General features: G+C 32.9%; 2 protein-coding genes across 2 annotated transcripts; both read right to left on the reverse strand.

The window, feature by feature from the left end:
- Positions 1–711: 711 nt before the first annotated feature.
- Positions 712–9,744, reverse strand: LOTGIDRAFT_165178 (hypothetical protein; the record flags this gene model as incomplete). The annotated part of the gene is made up of 5 exons (XM_009062192.1): positions 712–1,588; positions 1,777–1,895; positions 2,132–2,248; positions 2,429–2,509; positions 9,505–9,744. The coding sequence occupies 5 exons, from the start codon at positions 9,742–9,744 to the stop codon at positions 712–714; spliced, it is 1,434 nt and encodes a 477-aa protein (XP_009060440.1).
- A 4,534-nt stretch (positions 9,745–14,278) lies between these two features.
- LOTGIDRAFT_72085 (hypothetical protein) lies at positions 14,279–20,558 on the reverse strand (the record flags this gene model as incomplete). Its single annotated transcript, XM_009062170.1, has 15 exons — positions 14,279–14,401; positions 14,581–14,686; positions 15,005–15,172; positions 15,487–15,557; positions 15,783–15,834; positions 16,574–16,698; positions 16,958–17,083; positions 17,203–17,255; positions 17,443–17,602; positions 18,232–18,301; positions 18,643–18,808; positions 19,235–19,304; positions 19,557–19,718; positions 19,847–19,923; positions 20,366–20,558. Coding segments are annotated over 15 exons (1,722 nt in total), but the record flags the coding sequence as incomplete, so codon positions are not given.
- Positions 20,559–22,504: the final 1,946 nt, after the last annotated feature.

Here is a 22,504-nt window from a genome sequence, read left to right on the forward strand (position 1 = left end):
TTCGATCTATATTGAATAATCATTTGATTAAAGGGACAGATTCGCCATTTTGAGGGATTGATTTGTGTCTTGAAATGTGTAAATAGCCTTCAGAAATGTACAAAAATCACATACATAACCTTCAATATGCGTTGAAAATTTTGTGGCCGCTGCTCGGCCACGTCACCTAATATTTCTTAGAAACGCCACTTATAAGGTACAATTGCTCAAAAAATGGCGAACTTGTCCCTTGTGTATCTTGTGCCATAGAAATATTTGAAAATATAACGGAAATTGTTGACATTAGACTTGTGTTCTTGATACGCAAATGTCCTAAAATATTGGTCACATCAGATCGATCTTGAATGGCTTCCTCGATTTCATCACGGTAAAATATCTTTGTAAATCAAACAGCCCATTGTGAAAGTTTCACTAAGCTCTACAATGTATGCTATGCGCATATTTGCACGTGAATTTGGGAAGTTAAACATTTGTAAACAAGTTATGGTGCAAGTTATGGATTTTTGAACAAGCTACCAAATACATCAATAAAAAGGAAAAATAATAGAGATAAATAAACAACAAATAGTTAAATTACTTCTAGACCTATCAAATTGTCTTTTAAAATGTATTAAAGTATAGTTTTCCCGATAAAAATCATGTCTTAATCAAAATTCAAAATGTTTCAACCTAAATAAACTTCATCGGTTACTTAATACTTAATCAGCATACTTAGTAGTCATCATCATAGTATTCATCATCATAGTATTCATCATCATAGTATTCATCATCATAGTAATTACGACGACGAGGACGTGTGGGTTTAGGTGTAGGGAAAGGGTTTTTACCAGCATTATCTATCGCTTGTTTCAAATCCGTGGCTGCTGCCCTAACATATGAAGGTATATGATCCCCTTTAGCTTGATAACCTATAAATGTGTAAAACCCTTTAGTCACTGATACATTGTGTGGATTTTTTATTATGTTTTGGCGAAAATCTTTCAGGTCTCGTTCGTTCATTCTAAAATAGAAATTTAAGATAACCGGTTTGTATTGCAATGTATCACGATGGTTCTTTATTCTGATACTCTTTAGGAATAAAACTTCACACTCTCTCAAAAAGTATAAAGGACTGGATATTGTGTATTTCCGACAAATGTCTTTAAATACGATGATCTGATAACGTTTATACAAAAGAGTAGCCAGATTTTTTATGGTTACATTTGAGTAGTTCATTGATCGAAATAAGAAATAGTAGGGTGGTCTATCAGGATTGAAATCATCACCTTCTTTGTCCATTTCCCTTTCTATCCCTCTCAGTTCATGCAATACAAAGTTGGAAAAGATTTTTGCAACTTTAGGTGTCATTAAAGTATTAACGTCTTCTTCTGTCCAGTGACGATTTAAAGCAGCTAAAATGTCTTCATCTTCAATAGATTCGTGATCTACTACAGTTGGGTAAGCTCTGTCTATCTTTTTTAAAACCAACTTTGCATTCTCGGAAATGCGGTCATTTCGGCGATCTTTGAGACTGTTATTCAACAAGTAGTGAACAGTTTCATGGACTCTTTCTTTAAATTTTTCGATTAAATTCTTTTCTTCCAACAATCTGCAAAAACAATGTCTTTATAAGAGCTTGAAATTTCATAGAAAAGAAAACGGCTTTACGTTATGCAAACAGGCATATTATTAAGCTACTTGAAAAATATGTTTCAGTTTAGGAAGCTCAGGATGTGAGGGTCATTAAAGAACTAACAAGGCCTTACAAGGTCATACACAAAATATGGTATACATTACCTTTTTTGATTTTTATAGATTTCCGGCAATACGACAACGTCGTTGCATGCATATTCAATCATTTCTGAGGACATTGGACGAAGTTCCCAATAGTTTGCAATAGTTTTATTCCATGTTTTCTGAAATTAATAATTACCATTTAGTTTTAGTTTTCAAAGGAATAATAATTTATTTAACGAAGATAATAATTCCCCTTCAAAGTAAACTACTATAATTCGGGCAATATTATCTTTTATCTGACTTCCAGGTTTAAAATTGATCAACTGTTGTGACGGGAAATGGTTTTCAAGTTGGATTTTTGGTAAGTAAGTAAAATGTTTAATTTTAAATGTACTGCTAAAATCCTATCAATTACCTGGATTTCTTCTTTGTTGTCTAATTTTTTACCGCCATAAATTTCACAAACGTCTGACAATTTTCTGACTGTTGCCATTAATCTTCCCTCATTTTCTTGTAGAATCAAATCAGCGCACTTGAAAACAAACGTAAAAATAATGGTATATACCTCATATTTTTCAGGAAGCATCAACAAATACAAAGAATAAAGAAATTTTCTCTACAACTTATCGATGTTTTATGCACTATATCTGAGAGTCCTTTGAAAATTACACATATTGCGTAATTGTATTCAAACGAAAAAGTGAAAACTCACTTGTGTATCAAATACATTATTTAATGTAACACCAAAGTGATGATACAGTGCGTCACTATCACGACTACATGCGTGGATCACCTGGAATATAAAGATATATAATTAGAACAATTAAGCAAACGATTCAAGTGGAAGAAAATTGTCTAAATAATGAAAAATCAGCTCAGAATTCAATGAGAAAAAAAAATCGGTCAACTATATTTATTGCATCAAGATGAAAATAATACGATTTATTTTGGTGAAATTTCAATTTAAGATAATAATTTAAGAAAGTGTATCGTGTAATATAATCTGAGAAAAAAAATGTATCGCGTGGTGCAATTTAAAGAAAGTGCATCGTGAGATACAATTCAAGAAAGTCTTTCGCGACATTAAGTTTAACGTGTGATATAACACAAAGAAAGTGTTTCGTGTGATATAATTAAAGGAAAATGTAACGTGTGATTTAATCTGAGGAAAGTGTATCGTACGGTATAATCTGAGGAAAGTGTATCGTACGGTATAATCTGAGGAAAGTCGTATGTTATAGTGTGAGAAAAGTGTACATGCATTATAGTGTGAGGATGTTGTATCTTGTAATGTGATGTAGGGAAAGCGTATCGTGTAATAAAATTCATAGAAAGTGAATCAAGTGATATAATTAAAGAAAAGTGTATCTTATGGTATACTCTAAGAGAAGTGTATCGTGTGATATAATGCGAGTAAAGCGAATTTTGTAATCTGATATAAGAAAAATGTATCGTTTGATCTAATCCAAGGAAAGCGTATCGTATGATATAATCCGGGGAAAGTGTATCGTCTTGATAGTATCTAAGTATTGTGTGGTATATTATAAAGAAAGTGTATCGTGTGATATAATTCAAGGAAAGTGTAAAGTGAGAATTATTCTAAGGAAGGTGTATCGTGTTATATAATCTAAGGAAAATGTATCGTGTGATATAATTTAAAGTGTAATACAATCTAAGGACAATGCATCGTGTGATATAATATGAGGAAAGTGTATCGTGCGTTATATTGTGAGGAAAGTAAATCTTGAAATGTAATCAAAGGAAAGTGAATCGTGTGATATAATCGAAGGAAAGTGCATCGTGTGATATAATCGAAGGAAAGTGCATCGTGCGTTATATTGTGAGGAAAGAGAATCTTGAAATGTAATAAAAGGAAAGTGAATCGTGTGATATAATATGAGGAAAGTGCATCGTGTGTTATAATGTGAGGAAAGTGAATCGTGTGATATGATATGAGGAAAGTGCATCGTGCGTTATATTGTGATTGAAGTGAATCTTGAAATGTAATCTAAGGAAAGTGAATCGTGTGATATAATCGAAGGGAAGTGTATCGTGCGTTATAATGTGAGGAAAGTAAATCTTGAAATGTAATCTAAGGAAAGTGCATCGTGTAATATAATATGAGGAAAGTGTATCGTGCGTTGTAATGTGAGGAAAGTGAATCTTGAAATGTAATGTAAGGAAAGTGAATCGTATGATATAATATGAGGAAAGTGTATCGTGCGTTGTAATGTGAGGAAAGTGAATCTTGAAATGTAATGTAAGGAAAGTGCATCGTGTGATATAATGTGAGGAAAGTGAATCATGTGATATAATCGAAGGGAAGTGTATCGTGCGTTATAATGTGAGGAAAGTAAATCTTGAAATGTAATCTAAGGAAAGTGCATCGTGTAATATAATATGAGGAAAGTGTATCGTGCGTTGTAATGTGAGGAAAGTGAATCTTGAAATGTAATGTAAGGAAAGTGAATCGTATGATATAATATGAGGAAAGTGTATCGTGCGTTGTAATGTGAGGAAAGTGAATCTTGAAATGTAATGTAAGGAAAGTGCATCGTGTGATATAATGTGAGGAAAGTGAATCGTGTGATATAATGTGAGGAAAGTGAATCATGTGATATAATATGAGGAAAGTGTATCTTGCTTTATAATGTGAGGAAAGTGAATCTTGAAATATAATGTAAGGAAAGTGAATAAGGAAATGGTGTAGAAAGTCTGTAGTGTAATATAAAATAAGAAAGTTTATCGTGTGATACAATCTAATGAAAGTGTATCGTGTGATAATGTCTGAGGAAAGTGTATCGTGTGATATATTCTGAGGAAAGTGTATCGTATCATAATTAAAGGAAAATGTTTTGTGTGGTATAATCTTAGGAAAGTGGATCTTGTGATATTATCCAAGGAAAGTGTATCGTGTGATATAGGAAATTCGTCTGTTATAATGTAAGGAATGTGTAGCGTGCGTTATGATATGATTGTATAATATCCTGTAATGTGATATAAGAATAATGTATCGTGTGATATAATTAAAGGAAAGTGTAATGTGTGATATAATCTGAGGAAAGTGGGTCGCGTGATGTCATTAAAGGAAAGTGTATCGCGTGATATTATTAAAGATGGGTTCCCTTATTTTCATTGATGAAAATGATAATGCTAATACTTATACGAATAGAAAGTAGGTGTGTTCTTATGACTTGGAAAAATACCAGTTTGTCTCACATGTCAATAATTTATTCATAATTAGCTAAATTAGAAGAGAATTACCAGCAGAATTCCAATGAGTGGCTGATCAAGAAAAGTCAAAAAGTCTTCTTCTTTTTTTTTTTTTGTTTATCAAGACTGTACATTGCTCGTGGTTGTTTGTTTAACTTAATACTAACTATGCTAACTTCACCTTATCTTGTATTGAACATTTATCTCTTTATTTGTGACCTTGGCGAGTGCTTTACATAGAAGTTTTTAGGAACTTCTCCACTCTTAACACTAAAAAATAAGGAAACACATCTTTAAATGAAAGTATATCATGTGTTTTAATGTGAGGAAAATGAATCATGTAATGTGATATAAGCAAAAGTGTTTTATGTGATATGATCCAAGGAAAGTGTATCGAGTGATTTAATCTTAGGTAAGTGAATCGTGTGACAAAGTCTAAGGACAATGTATTGTGTGAAATAATCTGAGGAAAGTGTATCGTTTGATAAAATCCAAAGTAAGTCTATCGTTTGATATCCAACGAGTCCAACGAGAATGTATCGTGTGATATAGACTGAGGAAAGTGTATCGTATCATAATTGAAGGAAAATGTTTTGTGTGTCAAATTGTGAGTAAAGTATATCAGAGGGAAGTTATAATATAAGGAAAGTGTATCGTGCGTTATGATATGAGGAACATGTATCTTGTAATGCGAAATAAGAAAAATGTATCGTGTGATATAATCTAAGGAAAGTGTATCGTGTGATATAATGTGAGGAAAAGGACTCTTTTTATAACATGAGAAAAGTGTATCGTGTGATGTTATCTAATGAAAGTGTATCCCTTTCCTTAGATTATATCAGAAAAGTAGGACGTAAAACTCCATTCATTTCATTTCCTTAGATTATATTACACGAAACACTTTCGCTTAATTATATATCACAGGATTCATTTTCCTGAGATTACATGTATATCACAATACTCTCCATAGATTTTATCACACGATACATTTTCCTTAGATTATGTCACACGAATCATAGATTATCTCATGAAAATGTGAGAAAACGTGAGAAATAATCCATCGTGTGATGTTATCTGAGGAAAGTGTAACGTATGCTATAATCTAATGAAAGTGTATCGTGTGGTATAGTTTGAGGAAAGTGTATCTTATAATAGATACGCATAATAAAAATGCTTTGTGTGGTATGATCTTAGGAAATGTTTCGTGTGATATAATCCCAGGAAAGTGTATCATGTGTTGTAATGTGAGGAAAATGAATCTTGTTATGTGATATAATGAAAATGTATTTTGTGATATAATGAAAATGTATTTTGTGATATAATGAAAAGAATATGAATTGTGTGATATAACTAATAAAAGAAAATAATATCGTGCAATATAATTAAATGAAAATATATCTTGTGATATAATCTAAGAAAAGTGCATCGTGTGATATAATGTGAGGAAAACGAATCTTGTAATGTGACATCAGGAAAATGTATCGTGTGATATAATCTAAGGAAAAGGAATCGTGTGATGATATAAAAAAAAAGTGTATTTGGTTTGATGATCCGAGAAAAGTGTATTTTGTTTGATAATCTGAGGAAAGTTTATTTTGTGATATAATCTAAGGAAAGGGCTTCGTTTGATAATTTGTTATCGTTTATCGTGTGATTTATTCTAAGTTGTGCAATATAAAGAAAGTGTATCGTTTGATATTATATAAGAAAAGTGTGATATAATTTAAGGAAAGTGTATCGTATTATATATTCCAAGGAAAGTGTATCTGATGATGTAATCTAAGGAAAGTGTGTCGTGTGATATTATATAAGAAAAGCGTGATATAATTTAAGGAAAGTGTATCGTATTATATATTCCAAGGAAAGTGTATCGGGTGATGTAATCTAAGGAAAGTGTGTCGTGTGATATTATATAAGGAAAGTGAGATATAATTTAAGGAAAGTGTATCGTATTATATATTCCAAGGAAAGTGTATCTGATGATGTAATCTAAGGAAAGTGTGTCGTGTGATATTATATAAGAAAAGTGTGATATAATTTAAGGAAAGTGTATCGTATTATATATTCCAAGGAAAGTGTATCGGGTGATGTAATCTAAGGAAAGTGTGTCGTGTGATATTATTTAAGGAAAGTGAGATATAATTTAAGGAAAGTGTATCGTATTAAATATTCCAAGGAAAGTGTATCGGGTGATGTAATCTAAGGAAAGTGTGTCGTGTGATATTATATAAGGAAATTGAGATATAATTTAAGGAAAGTGTATCGTATTATATATTCCAAGGAAAGTTTATCGGGTGATGTAATCTAAAGAAAGTGTGTCGTGTGATATTATTTAAGGAAAGTGAGATATAATTTAAGGAAAGTGTATCATGAGATTTATTCTAAGGAAAGTGTGTTGTGTGACAAATTCAAAGTTAAGTGTATCAGGTGATGTAGTGTGAGGAAATTAATATTGTAATGTGATATAAGGAAAATTCATTGTTATCTAAGGAAAGTGTATCGTGTGATATGAAAACATCAGCAAAATTTGTTTACGCCGACGTGGAAATGTGGATGTATTGCTGCTGCCCCTGTTCTTGTTAGCACTATACAGAATACAGTTTCTATTTGATTTTACTGAAATTTGCTGTGAAGATTTATATTCATGAGATCTTGGTCAAGTTCGAATTTGACAATTTTTTTGATGAACGGTTTTTGAATTATTGCCCTTGACTTAGTAAAACCGCGTGCAAATTTATTCGTTAGCGCAATAGAGACTACAGTTTTTATTCGATTTGAATGAAATTTGGTTTGATGACTCATGAGATCTTGGTTAAGTTGGAATTTGATGATTTTTCGATGAAAGCTTTTCGAACTATTGCCCATGACTTATTAAAAATGCTTAAAAAATTTGTTCGTGAGCGCAATAGAGACTACAGTTTTCATTCGATTTGAATGAAATTTGGTGTGATGATCTATTTATTCGAATAAGATGCTTTTTTGATGAACAATTTTTTAGTTATTTCCCTTGCCCTTGAAAACATGTCAAAATTTGGTTGTGAACACTATAGAGACTACAGTTTTCAATTGATTTTAATGAATCTTGGTGGAATCATGTTGATACGATCTTGAACTGATTCAAATTTGGCGATTATTCGATGAACATCTTTTGAGTCATTGCCCTATTGTCTTCATCCGATTATTACGAAATTTTGTGTGATCATTTAAATCGAGGAGAATGTAGTGAAGTTCTAATGCAATGATTTTACAAGAGCTTTTGGGTTATTGGTATTGATTAAAAAAAAAAATGGAATAAATATTATAAATATATATTATAATAAAATTCACATTAAAGTCGCTAAATATTCATTTCTGACAGCTTGTAGCGGGTGTATGTTACTTTGCCTGGCAAGCTATCTGAATGGTTTACAAAGGTTCTTGCACAGAGAATTATTCCCTTCTGGTCAAGACTTCCCAAGTTGCTAAAGAAATGAAGATAACATATTTTTCAGCATCAAATGGCTAGGTTGGTGAAATAGGGGTGTAGAATCTTTGGATCAGTGCTGGACATTTTTAATTAAAACTGGTGTCAATTTCGAGCCTGTAATGCTAGGTTAACGGTAATCACGGTTCAAGCCATCGTGAGGAAAACGGAATGAACGTGAGACAACGCCGGAGGATGTTCCCAAGACAGAACTCAAAGTAGCCTACCGTAACCGTACCGGCCTTCAAAGCTTCACACATCGGGACGCACCATTAATGACATTATTGAAACGTCACGAAACGGCTTTTGTCCACCCTAGCTTGTCGCGAGAACCGTGCCAAAACGTCATGTGAAACTAGATAAAACACTAAAATAGAAATGGAATGTAGAAACGTATACAAGTTTAATGGCTGGAAATGGAAAGTAAAAGTGGAAAAGGTATACAAATTTTAAAAGAAATGTAATGAATGAAAATGGAAAGTAGAAGTTAAAAAGGTGCGTTGGTAGAAATGGTTACGAAAAGTTCGATTTATATATTTGTACGTGGGTGTTGTGGTAAATACCTCCTATTTATGAAATAATAATTAATAACTACATGGTATGAATTACGATGGATACCGGTGAAGAAAATCGGAAATATGGGGCTGTATTTAGGCCGTGAACGATATAACCAGTTCTTGGAAAGTATTCACTTCTTGTTAAAGATTACACGTCTCTTATTACGACTTTCAAGGTATTAATGTCATGATAGCCTACTAGTAACAAGGCGTCTCCTAGCAAGAAATATGCCAACTTCCCTGATCATTTTTCAGTATATTATCAAGGATGATAGTGAATCTGTGTCAAATCCTATTAATATTATATATAATAACTTGTCAAATATGTTGATTTAAACCAACACACTATCGCGTTCACAAGCCACATTTAGCATAATATAAGAGTATCAAGGTTTGAAACTTGATCTTTAAAAAACTGAAATCTCTTGAATTTTAAGCTTTTGGCAAACAATTTTTATTGATTATTGTTTCATGTTGTTCATGGAATGTAAGGCAATTTGTATGTTGTTGATGAATCAAATACAGACAAAATTGGTCTAAAACCAAATCAAATACCTTCTGAACATTGTCACTTTCTAGTAAACGCTTTAATCCTCCTTCCTGGAACATCTTCGTTTCCGCCTGAATATCAAACAAATAAACAAAACCATTCCATGTACCAACTTGTAAGAGGGTGAGATTTCCATGTTTTCCCAAATTCACACCTTCAGAATCAACATAAATTGCTTCATTCTTAAACAAATTTTCTACCACCTCTCTGCACTCTTCAACCTTATCAATAATTTTATAATTCATTGTGTTTAGGAAATTGTTCCTCTACTATATAAAGCCAATCAACAATAATGATCTAATTGCAGTTTGCGCATTACTCTTATAAACATGCTTAAAATGAAAGTAGGCTATAATGTATAGACCTAGTTTTCTCAGAATTATCGATATTGTTCTTTTTTTTTATTGTATACAGTTTAGTTTATATTCAAGTATAAAATAACACCTAGAAACCATATATATACAGTTTACAAGCTTGACGTGTGAATCACCATGTCGGTTAGATTAGGAAGGCAAACATGTTTTGGCTATATTATTTTTATAAAAATAAATTACTAAGATATTGATTATTGAGTAACATCAGGTGGTATACAATTTAGAACAGATGCGTATGACACCCAACAGGAGTTTCATACACTATAATAAATTGCAAAAGTCTGTACAGCATTAGGCTGCTAGAAACCTTGGTGGAAGGTGGATTTATACTTCTAGCGCGGTAATACGCCAGCATTCAATTGCCAATTGGATCGGTTCGACAGACATGGAAATCGTTGAAATCTAACTTTTGTAATGAAATGTTGTCCAATAAGAACCAGTATCTGGCTTTGCAGGTGTAGTGGGCGTCATCATTAGGTTTAATGACGTCAGCGCAGTTTAGTTCGACTTTGAAGGCCCGTCTACACGATCATACATTTGTCCAAAACACCGTCGTCGGTGTTCGTGGACAAATGTTTGATCGTGTAGACGGCTTTTCCAACAAGGTTGAACATGGTCAAACATGTATGACGTTGTTCAAATATTTAGCTGCATGTTTCATCTTTCCAACAAATGTTGGCAATATTTAAATTAGTTATCAATCTTTAACAAATCAGCTGCCGTATAAACGTCATGTGACTGCCTTCCCATCTTTCAAAATGGCGACAAACGCAGAAAAAGTTTGGACCGTACAGAATGTTACTAAATTAATAAGCATGTATGAAGACAACCCGTGTCTTTATAACACTTTAATTAAAGACTATAAGGATAAGGCATTACGAAAATTAGTAATGCACCGAACTGCAGAGGAATTACAAACAACTGGCCTGGTCTGTTAGCTGTAACTCACTCAATAAGGCCTGACAAGTCCCATGTTGACCTCTTCTTTGGATCCAGTCCCTGACCCATTGGCGAACCTTTCGCGCTCTCCTCTTTCTCTTTTTCGCGACGAAGAATTGTTAAAATGATAACTGATGCAGCAACACCACTCAACAGACTGCTTTGAGCATCCGTGTTGAATTATTTTCCCACCAAAAATAATATTTACCCTTCAAATTTATGATCGTGTAGACAGGCCTTGACAAGAATTGTCTTATTTTGAGAAAGCATATCGACTATATCTTTAACCTTTCTTCAGCTATCTTAAATGTTATACGCCAGGTTTTATGTACCACATGGGAAGCAGACGTAGAAACTCCAATGCTGATGTACAGGTCATTGGTTCATTCAGTTATTGATTATGGTTGTATTGCCTAGTAACACTCAACTGAAGAAACTCGACGTTCTACGATGAAAGCTATGCCATCAGGCCAGCACGCACTCTTGATCTTATTGATTTCGTGTACGCCGATAATTTGAAGATCTACATCGATGTTTCCGAAAGTAGTACAGCAACAGGCTACGTTTTGTATATCCCAGCATAGCCCAAGGCACCCGCATTGGTAAAAGGACCCCCCTTCGCTGTTCAGTGTTCATATCAGAACATTACCACTAGGGACGCGGTATCATGACTATCCGTCAATCACACGGAGCATGACACAATCTTTTCCGATCCACTAAGCAGCCTCCAACTATCTCTCTCACCTCTTCTAATTGCAGGTCAGCAGTTATCACTGAAATACGAAAACTACCAAACCAACAACAATCACCAGATCGAACTAGTATGGGTACCATGGCATGTCTCTATCCCTAGAAATGATCAAGCAGACCGCTGTGCCAGCAACTTACATGTACTAAGAGGCCATCATTTCAATGCCATTAAATGTCGATGCGACCACGTAGCCACTAGGTCACATCTCATCATTCAATGCACCGAACTGAAATCCACTAATGAGCCAACCTGAAAACCAACGAAGTTTTGGATACACCCACGGCCCACTGGTATACAATAAATGAACTCGTCAACCAATTAATAACAGAATCTGTCTTGAACAGATTGGTTGAGTTTTTAACTTCAAAAGTTTCTAATCATAATTCTAATTTTAATTATATTCACGCTATGTAACAAGTTTTATCACAGAAACACAAGAGAGCATTTTTCCCCTTTTGTTGAAAGCTATTCTATTCCCTCCAACCACTACCAATCAACAAGAATTACCAAGATCGAGTAACTCGTGCCACACCATCCAAGGCCGAGTTTCACTGCCATGTCATTCGATCATATCAGATAAACAACCAAACCAACAGCACAGAATCATCCAAACAAATCAAACTACTGACTCTACGACTACCAACAACTATACCTAGTTTGCAATATCAGCATTTGCTGGAAGGGAACGTGAACTGGTAATCTACCAACAAACCAATGGTAGTTTAGTTACTAGGTCGGAAGTCGAGAGTTCGGCTCAGGTGTATGGGAGTTTCAAACACTCCGCAGTCTAGTCGGTGTGACGATGACGATTATGTTGAGTTGTCAATGGATGTCCTCTGATTCCTTGACTTCAGAGCCGCCTGGATGGGATCTGTCGATTAGCTCCGTGTCTTAAAGCATCAGCTCTGAACCGCCAGAAAGAGTTCCAGATAAGCAAGGGCCGGTACACATATACAGGTCATCTGGTTCTGCCCGTTCTTGTATCTACCCGGTCTGCTTGTAACTTTGTATCAAGTTTGTTACAGAAAGTTCTTGCAATGTAGTCATGACGTGTCTCTCCAACCCGTACCATTCCTAGAGCTTGCTCGAGTTGTTGCTGTGTCAGTTATGGCATTATTCTTGGGGTTTTTTCTCATTGTAAGCCCAACACGCCAGTCATGTTGAATTAGAGCTTATTCCCTTAAACTCCTCTTGAGATCACCATCCAGCTTCTTGATTGAACACCTGATGGACATTAGACAGCTTAGTGACGAGTATGGATAATCGCTATCATTGTGGTATGATGCATTAGGGACTGCAAGAATGGTTCCAGTTATGTTGGTGACTTTTCTACTGCAAACTGCATTCAACCTGTCCTAAATTTGTGCAGAAATAATATTGCAATTTAGTTGTGCATTTTATGTTTACTGAGAGAATAGTAAAAATTATAATGATTTATATACTGTATTCAATTATCTTGATAATATAGGCTTAACATCTGCTAAAATCTATGAATTCATTACATCTTGGTAGGTACTACTAAAGTCTATGAATTCATTACATACATCTTGGTAGGTGTACTACTAAAATCTATGATTTCATTACATATTGGTAGGTACTAATAAAATCTATGATTTCATTACATATTGGTAGGTGTACTTAATCTATGATTTAAATATGTCTTGGTGGGTGTACTACTAAAATCTATGATTTCATTACATATTGGTAGGTGTACTTAATCTATGACTTTAAATATGTCTTGGTGGGTGTACTACTAAAAACTATGATTTCATTACACATTGGTAGGTGTACTACTAAAATCTATGAATTCATTACATAGTGGTAGGTACTAATAAAATCTATGAATTCATTACAACTTGGTAGGTGTACTACTAAAATCTATGATTTAAATATGTCTTGGTGGGTGTACTACTAAAATTTATGATTTCATTACATATTGGTAGGTGTACTACTAAAATCTATGAATTCATTACATCTTGGTAGGTACTACTAAAATCTATGAATTCATTACATACATCTTGGTAGGTACTACTAAAATCTATGATTTCATTACATATTTTTAGGTGTACTACTAAAATCTATGAATTCATTACATCTTGGTAGGTGTACTACTAAAATCTATGAATTCGTTACATCTTGGTAGGTACTACTAAAATCTATGAATTCATTAAATCTTGGTAGTTGCTACTAAAATCTATGAATTCATTACATACATCTTGGTAGGTGTACTACTAAAATCTATGAATTCATTACATACATCTTGGTAGGTGTACTACTAAAATCTATGAATTCATTACATCTTGGTAGGTTTACTTCTAATATCTTTGAATTTATTACATGCTAAATGAAACAATGCAAGATTCAGTGCTTCCTTGATAGTTGATAAATACATACACATACAAGAATCCAGATTTAAATTCCTAATAAAAACTCATTTGGCACAGAGTATTAGGATAGCGATGACACGCTAACACCACTCTACCATTACTTCACACAACATTATTCATTAACAAACATAATATAAAATATTTCTCATTAGTCACATCTGACACATTCACCGTCAATCTTACGGTATAGCCTTTCACTTTTGATTGGATGAATAACACTAATGATTAAAATGTGAATAGAGTTAGATTACTCTCAAGAATTAGAAGAGGGTTCAAATTTGGAAATACTAGCAGCATTTTTTGCCGATTTAAACGAAGTAGCTTCTGGTTGAGATTTTTCTTGTTCCTGTTGCCACAAAATTTTCTTTTGATGTTGTTTGATAGAGTCTGCTACAACAGAATCAATCATTTTCTCTATCAAAACCCCATCTTCTGATGCATAAGCTCGAGCCTAAAAGATAAATTTATTGGAACTGAATAATAAAATAACCAAAGCAGCTCATTATTTAGAGATACCAGGATAATGGCTTGAATTTGTCTTTAACTAATTCACAAATTGCAAGGGCAGATCCGGACTTTGTAACATTACATACTAAATTGTCTGTCTGGAGAACTTTCATGAATACATACCTGCCAAGCTACACCTAACTTAGCTATTTCCCGACCAGACAACCCTGATGTTTTCTTTGCAATTTCTGCACATTTCACACCGTAATCAAATTGATCTACTTTTAATCTGGAAAATATTCAAAAGATATTTTTAACATTATAAACTTATTATATAGTATTCATACTGAATCAATCTGATTAAAATGTTTTTTTGTTTTGTCATTCATGATCCATGATCCAGACAACTCTGCCTCAAGTGTGTACCCAATATTGGTAGGTTGAATATCCAACAATTCCTCATATCCCTATAGCTGGTAAATATTTAAGTGATAAAAGCTATTAGGTCGTAGCTCAATTCAATACCTAGAAAATTGTCCACAATAATTTAGTCAGATCATGGGTGACAAGCAAAGCCATCTGGCAGCCCTTCCCATTAGTAACCAACCTTGATCTTTCTGAAGCAGGTTTTAATACATATTCATGGAAATAATGTCGACACATTCTTTCTCTTTCTTCTAAACTAGGAACATCAAACTCTACCATCTCATCTAATCTATCATTGATAGCCCAATCAAACTGTTCTGGTTGATTACTAGCTAGTACTAACATAAATCTACAAATACAATCAATAAACCATAATATATAGAACATACTGATAAACAGTAAAGAATTATGTTAGGCCATACAAGATTGGCTTGCTCATGTTATAAGATACATGAAAATATCTGTGACAGACTAAATCCTCAGATTTTAGAATAAACCAAATAAAGAACTATGATCTCTACTAACAGTACTGGAAGAACCAAAATTGAGTTGACAATGTTAACAACTACAAAGATTTATGAAACAATTGGAGAAAATATTATTGTCACAATTCCTGTTTTTATGAAGTTTGAATCCAATCCCCCTTAAATACTTGAAACTTACTTTTTTGATTGTTCTCCTGTTCTATAGAGAAATGCATTTAATGTTGCTCTCATATCTTCACTAATCATTTCCTGGAAAACAAAGTTTGACTGAAATCATCATAAACTTACATCTACATTCTATCAAATATTTCATCAACACATCCTTGGTAGTCCGGTGTGATTATACCAGCATGTTTTTTGTGAGTATAATTTATGAATCCATTTACTGAAATGTGAAAGTTTCTTCCGCAAATGAAAAGTTTCGTATGTTTTAATAAATATTGACTGGAAATATCCATGTTACTTTTATCTCACCGTGCTTCTCTTGCGTAAAAATGCGTCTGCTTCATCAACAAATAAAAGTACACTGAAAATATAACATAATAATATGACCAGCGAAAAAAGTTTCATTATCTTTAAGATAGTATTTACTGCTTGCTGAACCTAAAATTTAGTTGAAATCAAGGAGAAATTCTGATGGGTTCTCCCAAAGGCAGTACCCTGAATGCTGTACTTAAAATTTAAATACAATTCCCCCCCCCCCCCCCCCCTTCACCCCCATACAAATACCATTCATTGAGTATGCACCAGTAGCATATTGGATTTTTGGGGCACATGCATTCAGAAAGATTGTTTTGAAATTCTTGCTTGTCCCCTATATATTTTATTTAATGAAAATACAATGGTCCGAATCCATTGACCAAAAGACAAGCCAACACTCTCAGTAGGCCTTCTATATTTGTATTTTTTATTTCATTATCTAAATATAATCAGTAAAAATCAGGAGTTTTTAGTACAGGACATTTTTTGTTAGGAGAGTGATCGTATATAACTTGATAATGATAAAACACAAAACAGGGGAAAGCATCATGAATTATTCCCCAGATTTCTTCGCCATTTTCGAAAAATGAATATAAACAAGTTGTCACAGATTTGAAGGTTTTCAGATGGAAAATATACACTGTATCGACACACAAATAGAAATGATTTTGCACAAATCCAACAAGACTATATGTTTACGGAAGTCTTGACACAAATGGGGTTCAGAGACTCACATAAATTTTTAGGCCTGTTAATATAACCAATTGGTATTAAAATCAACCTACCCTCTTCGACTTGTTTGTGCCCAATCAAACACTTTGTGCATTGCTGTGACTCCTTCTTTACCCATTGGAGCTATATCTCCACCAGTCATTATAGCATAATCCATACCAGAATGTCGAGCTAAACTCTAAAAATTAAACATCAATTCATTAAAACATTAAAATTTCACAGAAGTATGTTGTCATAGTGGTTTAGAAGCAGTAGTCGTTAAAAGAAAACCCTCCTTTGCGTTTGAATTTAAGAAGTAGTTATCTAAATTTGTTCACCTCACCACTAGTCAATTTTGCTTAAACTGACTTAAAGAACAAAAATCTGGGTTAAGGTTTTGAATCAGAGATTTGGTATTTATTGAGAGAAAATAGTAGCCCTTGAGGTACTTAACTCACCTTTGCAAACATGGTTTTTCCAGTACCGGGAGGTCCATACATTAATATATTTCTATAGAAACCTTTATTTTTTCGTGTATGTTTTGTAGCTATAGCAATATCTCGTAACCTTTCTTCTAATGAGGGCTGTAAAATACGTCACAAAAAATATTCATTGCTTTTTCCACAAAAAAAAACTAGCAAAGAAAATTGACTTCTGAATATATTTCATCATTTTGTACACAAAAAATTTAAATAAACTCTACCTTTAATATAATTCCTTGTAAAGCATCTTCAGGTTTTGACTTTAACTGTTTCACTGTCTATAAAAAAAAAATTATTATTTTACATTTTAGACTTAAAAATTCCTTGAAGAGATCAATTATATTATCTTATCCTGGATAGCTGTTGGCCTATAAAACACAATAAAGATTATCAAAATTGAGGAGGCAATAACTATATAATAGTTTTCAGTCCCTTATCTGATATTCTTTACACAAGAATACTTACATTAATGGGATGTTTGATAGCTTCCAACACTGTTAATCTCGAGGTATCTCTTACTAATGATGGTTTACCTAATCTAGATTCAATATAGCGTGCCGTCACTCCAGTACCATATTTAGCAGTGTATACACCAATAGCTACTAGAGTTAACCCAGCTGCCTAAATAAAGAACAAATTGAATTACAACGAAGGGAACATCTGATGTGTAAGATTCCTTGCCATTTCAATTGTGACAAGTAACAAAAATAACTGAAATATTTGAAATATTTAGAGTGCAATACCCATAAATACAGAAATTAAATTAAATAAAATGAAAGGAGTTTTACGTCCTACTTTTCTGCACCATGTGGGCACGCCATTCAGGGTGCAATGGGGGAAATTTTGCCAGAACAGCGGCTCTTTTTCGATTTCCAACTGTCAATGGATCTAGAACGTGCACAGTCTGTAGCACAGGGAGCCTCGGTTTATTGTCCCATCCTAATGACTCAACGCTTTTTCCTCGTCAGCCCCCCTTACCTTCATCACTGACGAGGGAAACAGGGTTGAAAAATCCGAAGGTATTTTCTCAACCTATACTGGGATTGAACCCTTGACCTTCAGATTAGCGAGCAAGCCAAACCAAGCGTCTAACTTACTGAGCCACTTTAATACAGAAGAATAATTAGGTAAGACATTTACAGATGTGCTTGCATAATTCGATCAGATTGAGCCTCTTTTTAAGCTACATGTATATATTGAATGAACATAAATAACATAGATAAAACTTAAAAAAGTGTATTAGTTTTTACCGTAGCTGAGACTTTATCCCAATCATTTATAAAAGCTTGAAAGCCAGTTCCTAACACAGAACCAACTGTCCTGAAAGTTATAAAAATCATATTTAAGAAACATATTGCAATACCTAAATTAAATTCTAATTGATGTAAATGAATTATTCCATATTTCAATTACACATCTTTTTCATAACCAATTATTTTCATCTAAAGTAACATCGTTTGTGATATGTTATGAGTAAACAAACAGATACAGTTAGCTAGTAGTACAGGCCGCCCCTTGGTATGCTTAAATGCTTAAAACAAAATAGGGACCTCATAATAGGTGGTGATCATAAATTAGTATTTTTGTCAGTTTTGGAGAATGACATCAGTATTCAATTTCAACACTAATCACAAGTAACCAATATTGAAAGTTATAATTACTTGATTGACTCTAATACTGTTTGTCTATTTTCTACTGCCTTTAATCTAATTTGTTCTCTGATTAAATCTTGATTTTCTCTATCTATCTTAGCTCTACCAGCCATTTCTGCTTTAATCCTTGCCATTTCCGTCTTTTGACGCAGTTCAGCTTCATGCTCAAGAGAAGCTAAAATATATAAATAAATGTTTAATTTTCATCATCGCTTTTCTTTTTTTATAAAAATACAACCGGATATTGAAACAAAAATACAAAAAAGTTGAATGAAATAAGCTTATCGTATTATCAGTTCAGCCATAAGACATAGGGGGTTTAGATTTAGAAACACCGGTGCCGGTATTTAAAATAACTATTTTGATTTACACATGTCCATACTTAAAGTGCTATTAAAAGAATAATATAGATTGATAATCTAGAATATTATTTTTACATAAACCTTCTCATTTAATACCAGACAAAAGAGTCTCTTTTCCATGGAATACTTGTTATAGTGTACCATGGGATGAAAATGGCTCTCTAATAGAGCTTTCAACCCTTCCAGTTTTAGTTTTCTATATAAAGTGTGTCACCATGTGTAAGCTAATTGTATCATACCTCTTCTCATAGCTTCTTGCTTCTTCACAGATTCTTCTTGTTTTTTAAGATTTTCTTCATTCATACGAGCCTGATAAAAATATTCATTACATGTTTATTAGATACATGAAATTAAAAATTCTTTCAAATTACATGTTTGAATAATAGCCATTTGGAACTAGTAGCTTGTAAGTTTTGTACAGTACTTTATTGGACAAAAATCAGATATTAGACATGCAGCATGAAATAATCTAGATTTTCAACAAAGTTCCTCACTAACACCTAGAGGTCAACTCAGCAGTCCAGTACCACAAAACTAATTCTATTATATAATATCTATAACCTGTTGTATCAATTGATCATCATATCTCTTTCTTGACAATTGATCATTATATTGAGCTCTTTGTTGATGTTGCTTTGTTTCTTCTTGCATTGTTTTTCGACGTTCTTCTTCAGCAACACGTTTCTGATCCAGTTTCATGGCTTCCATTTGTGCTTCCAATTCCTTGAATAAAAAATGTATGAAAACATTATAAATCAGTTTTTATTTAAACCATCATTAAGTGAAATAGCAAAATATTTCCTGCAAAGATTAATCATAAATATTATTGTTTGATCTTAACAGTACTGTACCTTGATTTTATGCTGGTGTTCAATCTGTGCAGTTTGTTCCTGCATGCGAGTGAGTTCAAATGCTTCTTTGGCATGTTCTAAAACAAAAAAAATTCAAAAAGTTTTACCAACATAATTACCGAAAAAATACTAACCACTAAATAAAACTTAATAATTCTAATCATCTACTTGGCAGATAAGTATAAGTCATGATTAGTTTAGAATTGCCAAAGAACTAGACATTCTCTTTGCCTGTTGCATTCTGTTTTTGCACATTGAATGGTAAATGGAATTTGATCACGTGACAAACTGAACAAATTTCATTTATGTATGTTTGTGACCTGTTGCAAAATTGGTCCAAAGGAGATCAACACTTGATTCTAATATTTCACATAGAGAGTAGACCTATTATTTATCATTGATGGGTACACTTGACATTGATCTGATGATCTTGACGCTCAACGATTTTGTATGACAATTTTTTTTTTTATATGATAATCAGATCACAATCTGGTCATTTACTAATCTAGGCCTACTTACTTGATGCTTCTAATTCTTTTGCTGCACGTGCGGCTTTTTCAAGGGCGGCTGAGTCAAACCGGTAAGCATCACTTTTAGAACCACCGCCGCCTTTATTTCCCTTTTCATCTCCTCCAGGTGGTGTAGGTGGGAAACCTGCAGGTGGAGGAATCGATGGATTTTGCCCTTGGTTAGTTCCAAACAACCACGACATCTTTATATTTTTCTCATGCAATAGCCTTACAGACGGATTCACGTGTTGTATTTAGTAAATCAACGGGAATATCCAGGCGTAACTGTTAGTTAAGACATATTTTAAAACAGTCTGGAAAACAAAGAATCAAAAAGATGGAGGTTGGTTCATTAAAAACAGTTTTATATAACACGAAATTATTACATCGTATTTTTTTCTCTATTTGTGTAATGATTAAAGCTAATTCCAAATGCTTTGTTAACTAGTAATTCCCTTTCAGTACCTAAATAAACTGAAAAAAAAACCAGCTATCGTTTCATAAATATTATAGTATCAGGAATCTTTGTAGCCGATGTTGACAGGCCAAGGGCGATAACTACCCAATCAGGATTGTTAATTTGTTGGTTTTTTTTATGTCAGTGAGCCTGGTTTGCTTAATCACCATGAGAGTGACAGAGTTTATAAATAGTGTAACAAATATGGGCCAAACTTAAAGGTTCTTTATCATTTTCACTTTAGTAGGCTACATTAGGCCTGTTGTCAGATTATGAAGTTGATACATGATGTTGGACTAGTATAACTAAAGATAGGCTACATGAAGAAATTAATTAAGGTCTTCATTGAATTATATCAATTGCTTTTATTTATGTGAACTGGAATATCCTTAAGCTTCAATATAATAGCCTTGCGATGGTCCTTGGTTAGCTACACATTATCTCTGTAGACTTTGATTGTCATTTTAAGTACTGTACCAGAAGACAATAATTATATAGCTTATTCCAGGTCAGTGTAGTCTCTACTAAACTGTAGTGTACTACTATTCCACATATCTAGCTTTTTTCTTTACATTATCACAACTTGATTAAATTTAAAATAGGACTGCAATGATTAACTGATGAATAGATGGTACGTGATTCTTTCCTTCTTATCGAAGCATTGTGATGGATAAACTTTAAAATCGCAGTATATCAGTGTGATTATTTATTAACTACCATTAATAACAGATAAATTCAGAATCCTCTTGTGTAGAAGAAATGATTTGTGTCATGATTTTATTTTTGAAATTTAATTTATCACATCAAAATTTGTATTCAAATCTTTTATAACTTAAAAAAATTCAAAAATTGGGAATTTGTTTCAAAATTCTTTATATCAAAATGTTTTTGTTTGCCAGATCAAGACAAAAGACAAAATTGGTAAAATTCTTTTCTTTTATCTAACCTTATAAAAGAATTGCAACAAATCATATCGTTGGACGAGTATCGTTATGTGTATCTAATTGCAGCCCTATTGGTGAATGAATTAACAGAATTTAGCTAATTTAACCAGCCATGATCCAAGAAAATGCAAAAAAAATATGGTCTGATATGGGCTTATTACTCTAATTTGAACCACCAACCATTTAGTATTGTAATATAGGCCTATACAAATTTATAAATGTGTCCTGATTTTGTTACGTCTAATGAAGTGGGAGCTAAATGTACACTGAAATTTGGTTTGTAATCAGTTTGAGAAAAGATCTTTTTTTAAACGTGACATGAAGAATGGCTAAAAAAAAAATTATATACTGTCTTATCTAATGTCCACTGATAGTGGATAGAATAGATAGTAACTTGAACGAATTAAACAATTTTGTGACAGCTGTCACTATAAATGACAAAGTAGTATACTGTTGGAAATATTAGTTAAAGTAATGAAAAAAAACATTTTTGTTGTATGTTCTAATTAGCTATCTTGTTTTTGTAATGTTTTTTTGTGTTACATCTAGTTAAAGGTGAAGATTTAAAAATGGAATGAAATTTTATATTGCCCAGTCACAATTGATTAATCAATCAATTAACATCATTAACTATGTGTTTTTTCTTTATATTTTGATAGAAATTGTAAAATAGGGCATTTTCTGAAAAATTTGGCTTATAAATATTTCACATTATTATTGTTTTATTGACAAATTTTAATAGTTTGAA

This window comes from Lottia gigantea (genome assembly GCF_000327385.1).
Source record: "Lottia gigantea unplaced genomic scaffold LOTGIsca_50, whole genome shotgun sequence".
Lineage (NCBI taxonomy): Eukaryota > Metazoa > Mollusca > Gastropoda > Lottiidae > Lottia > Lottia gigantea.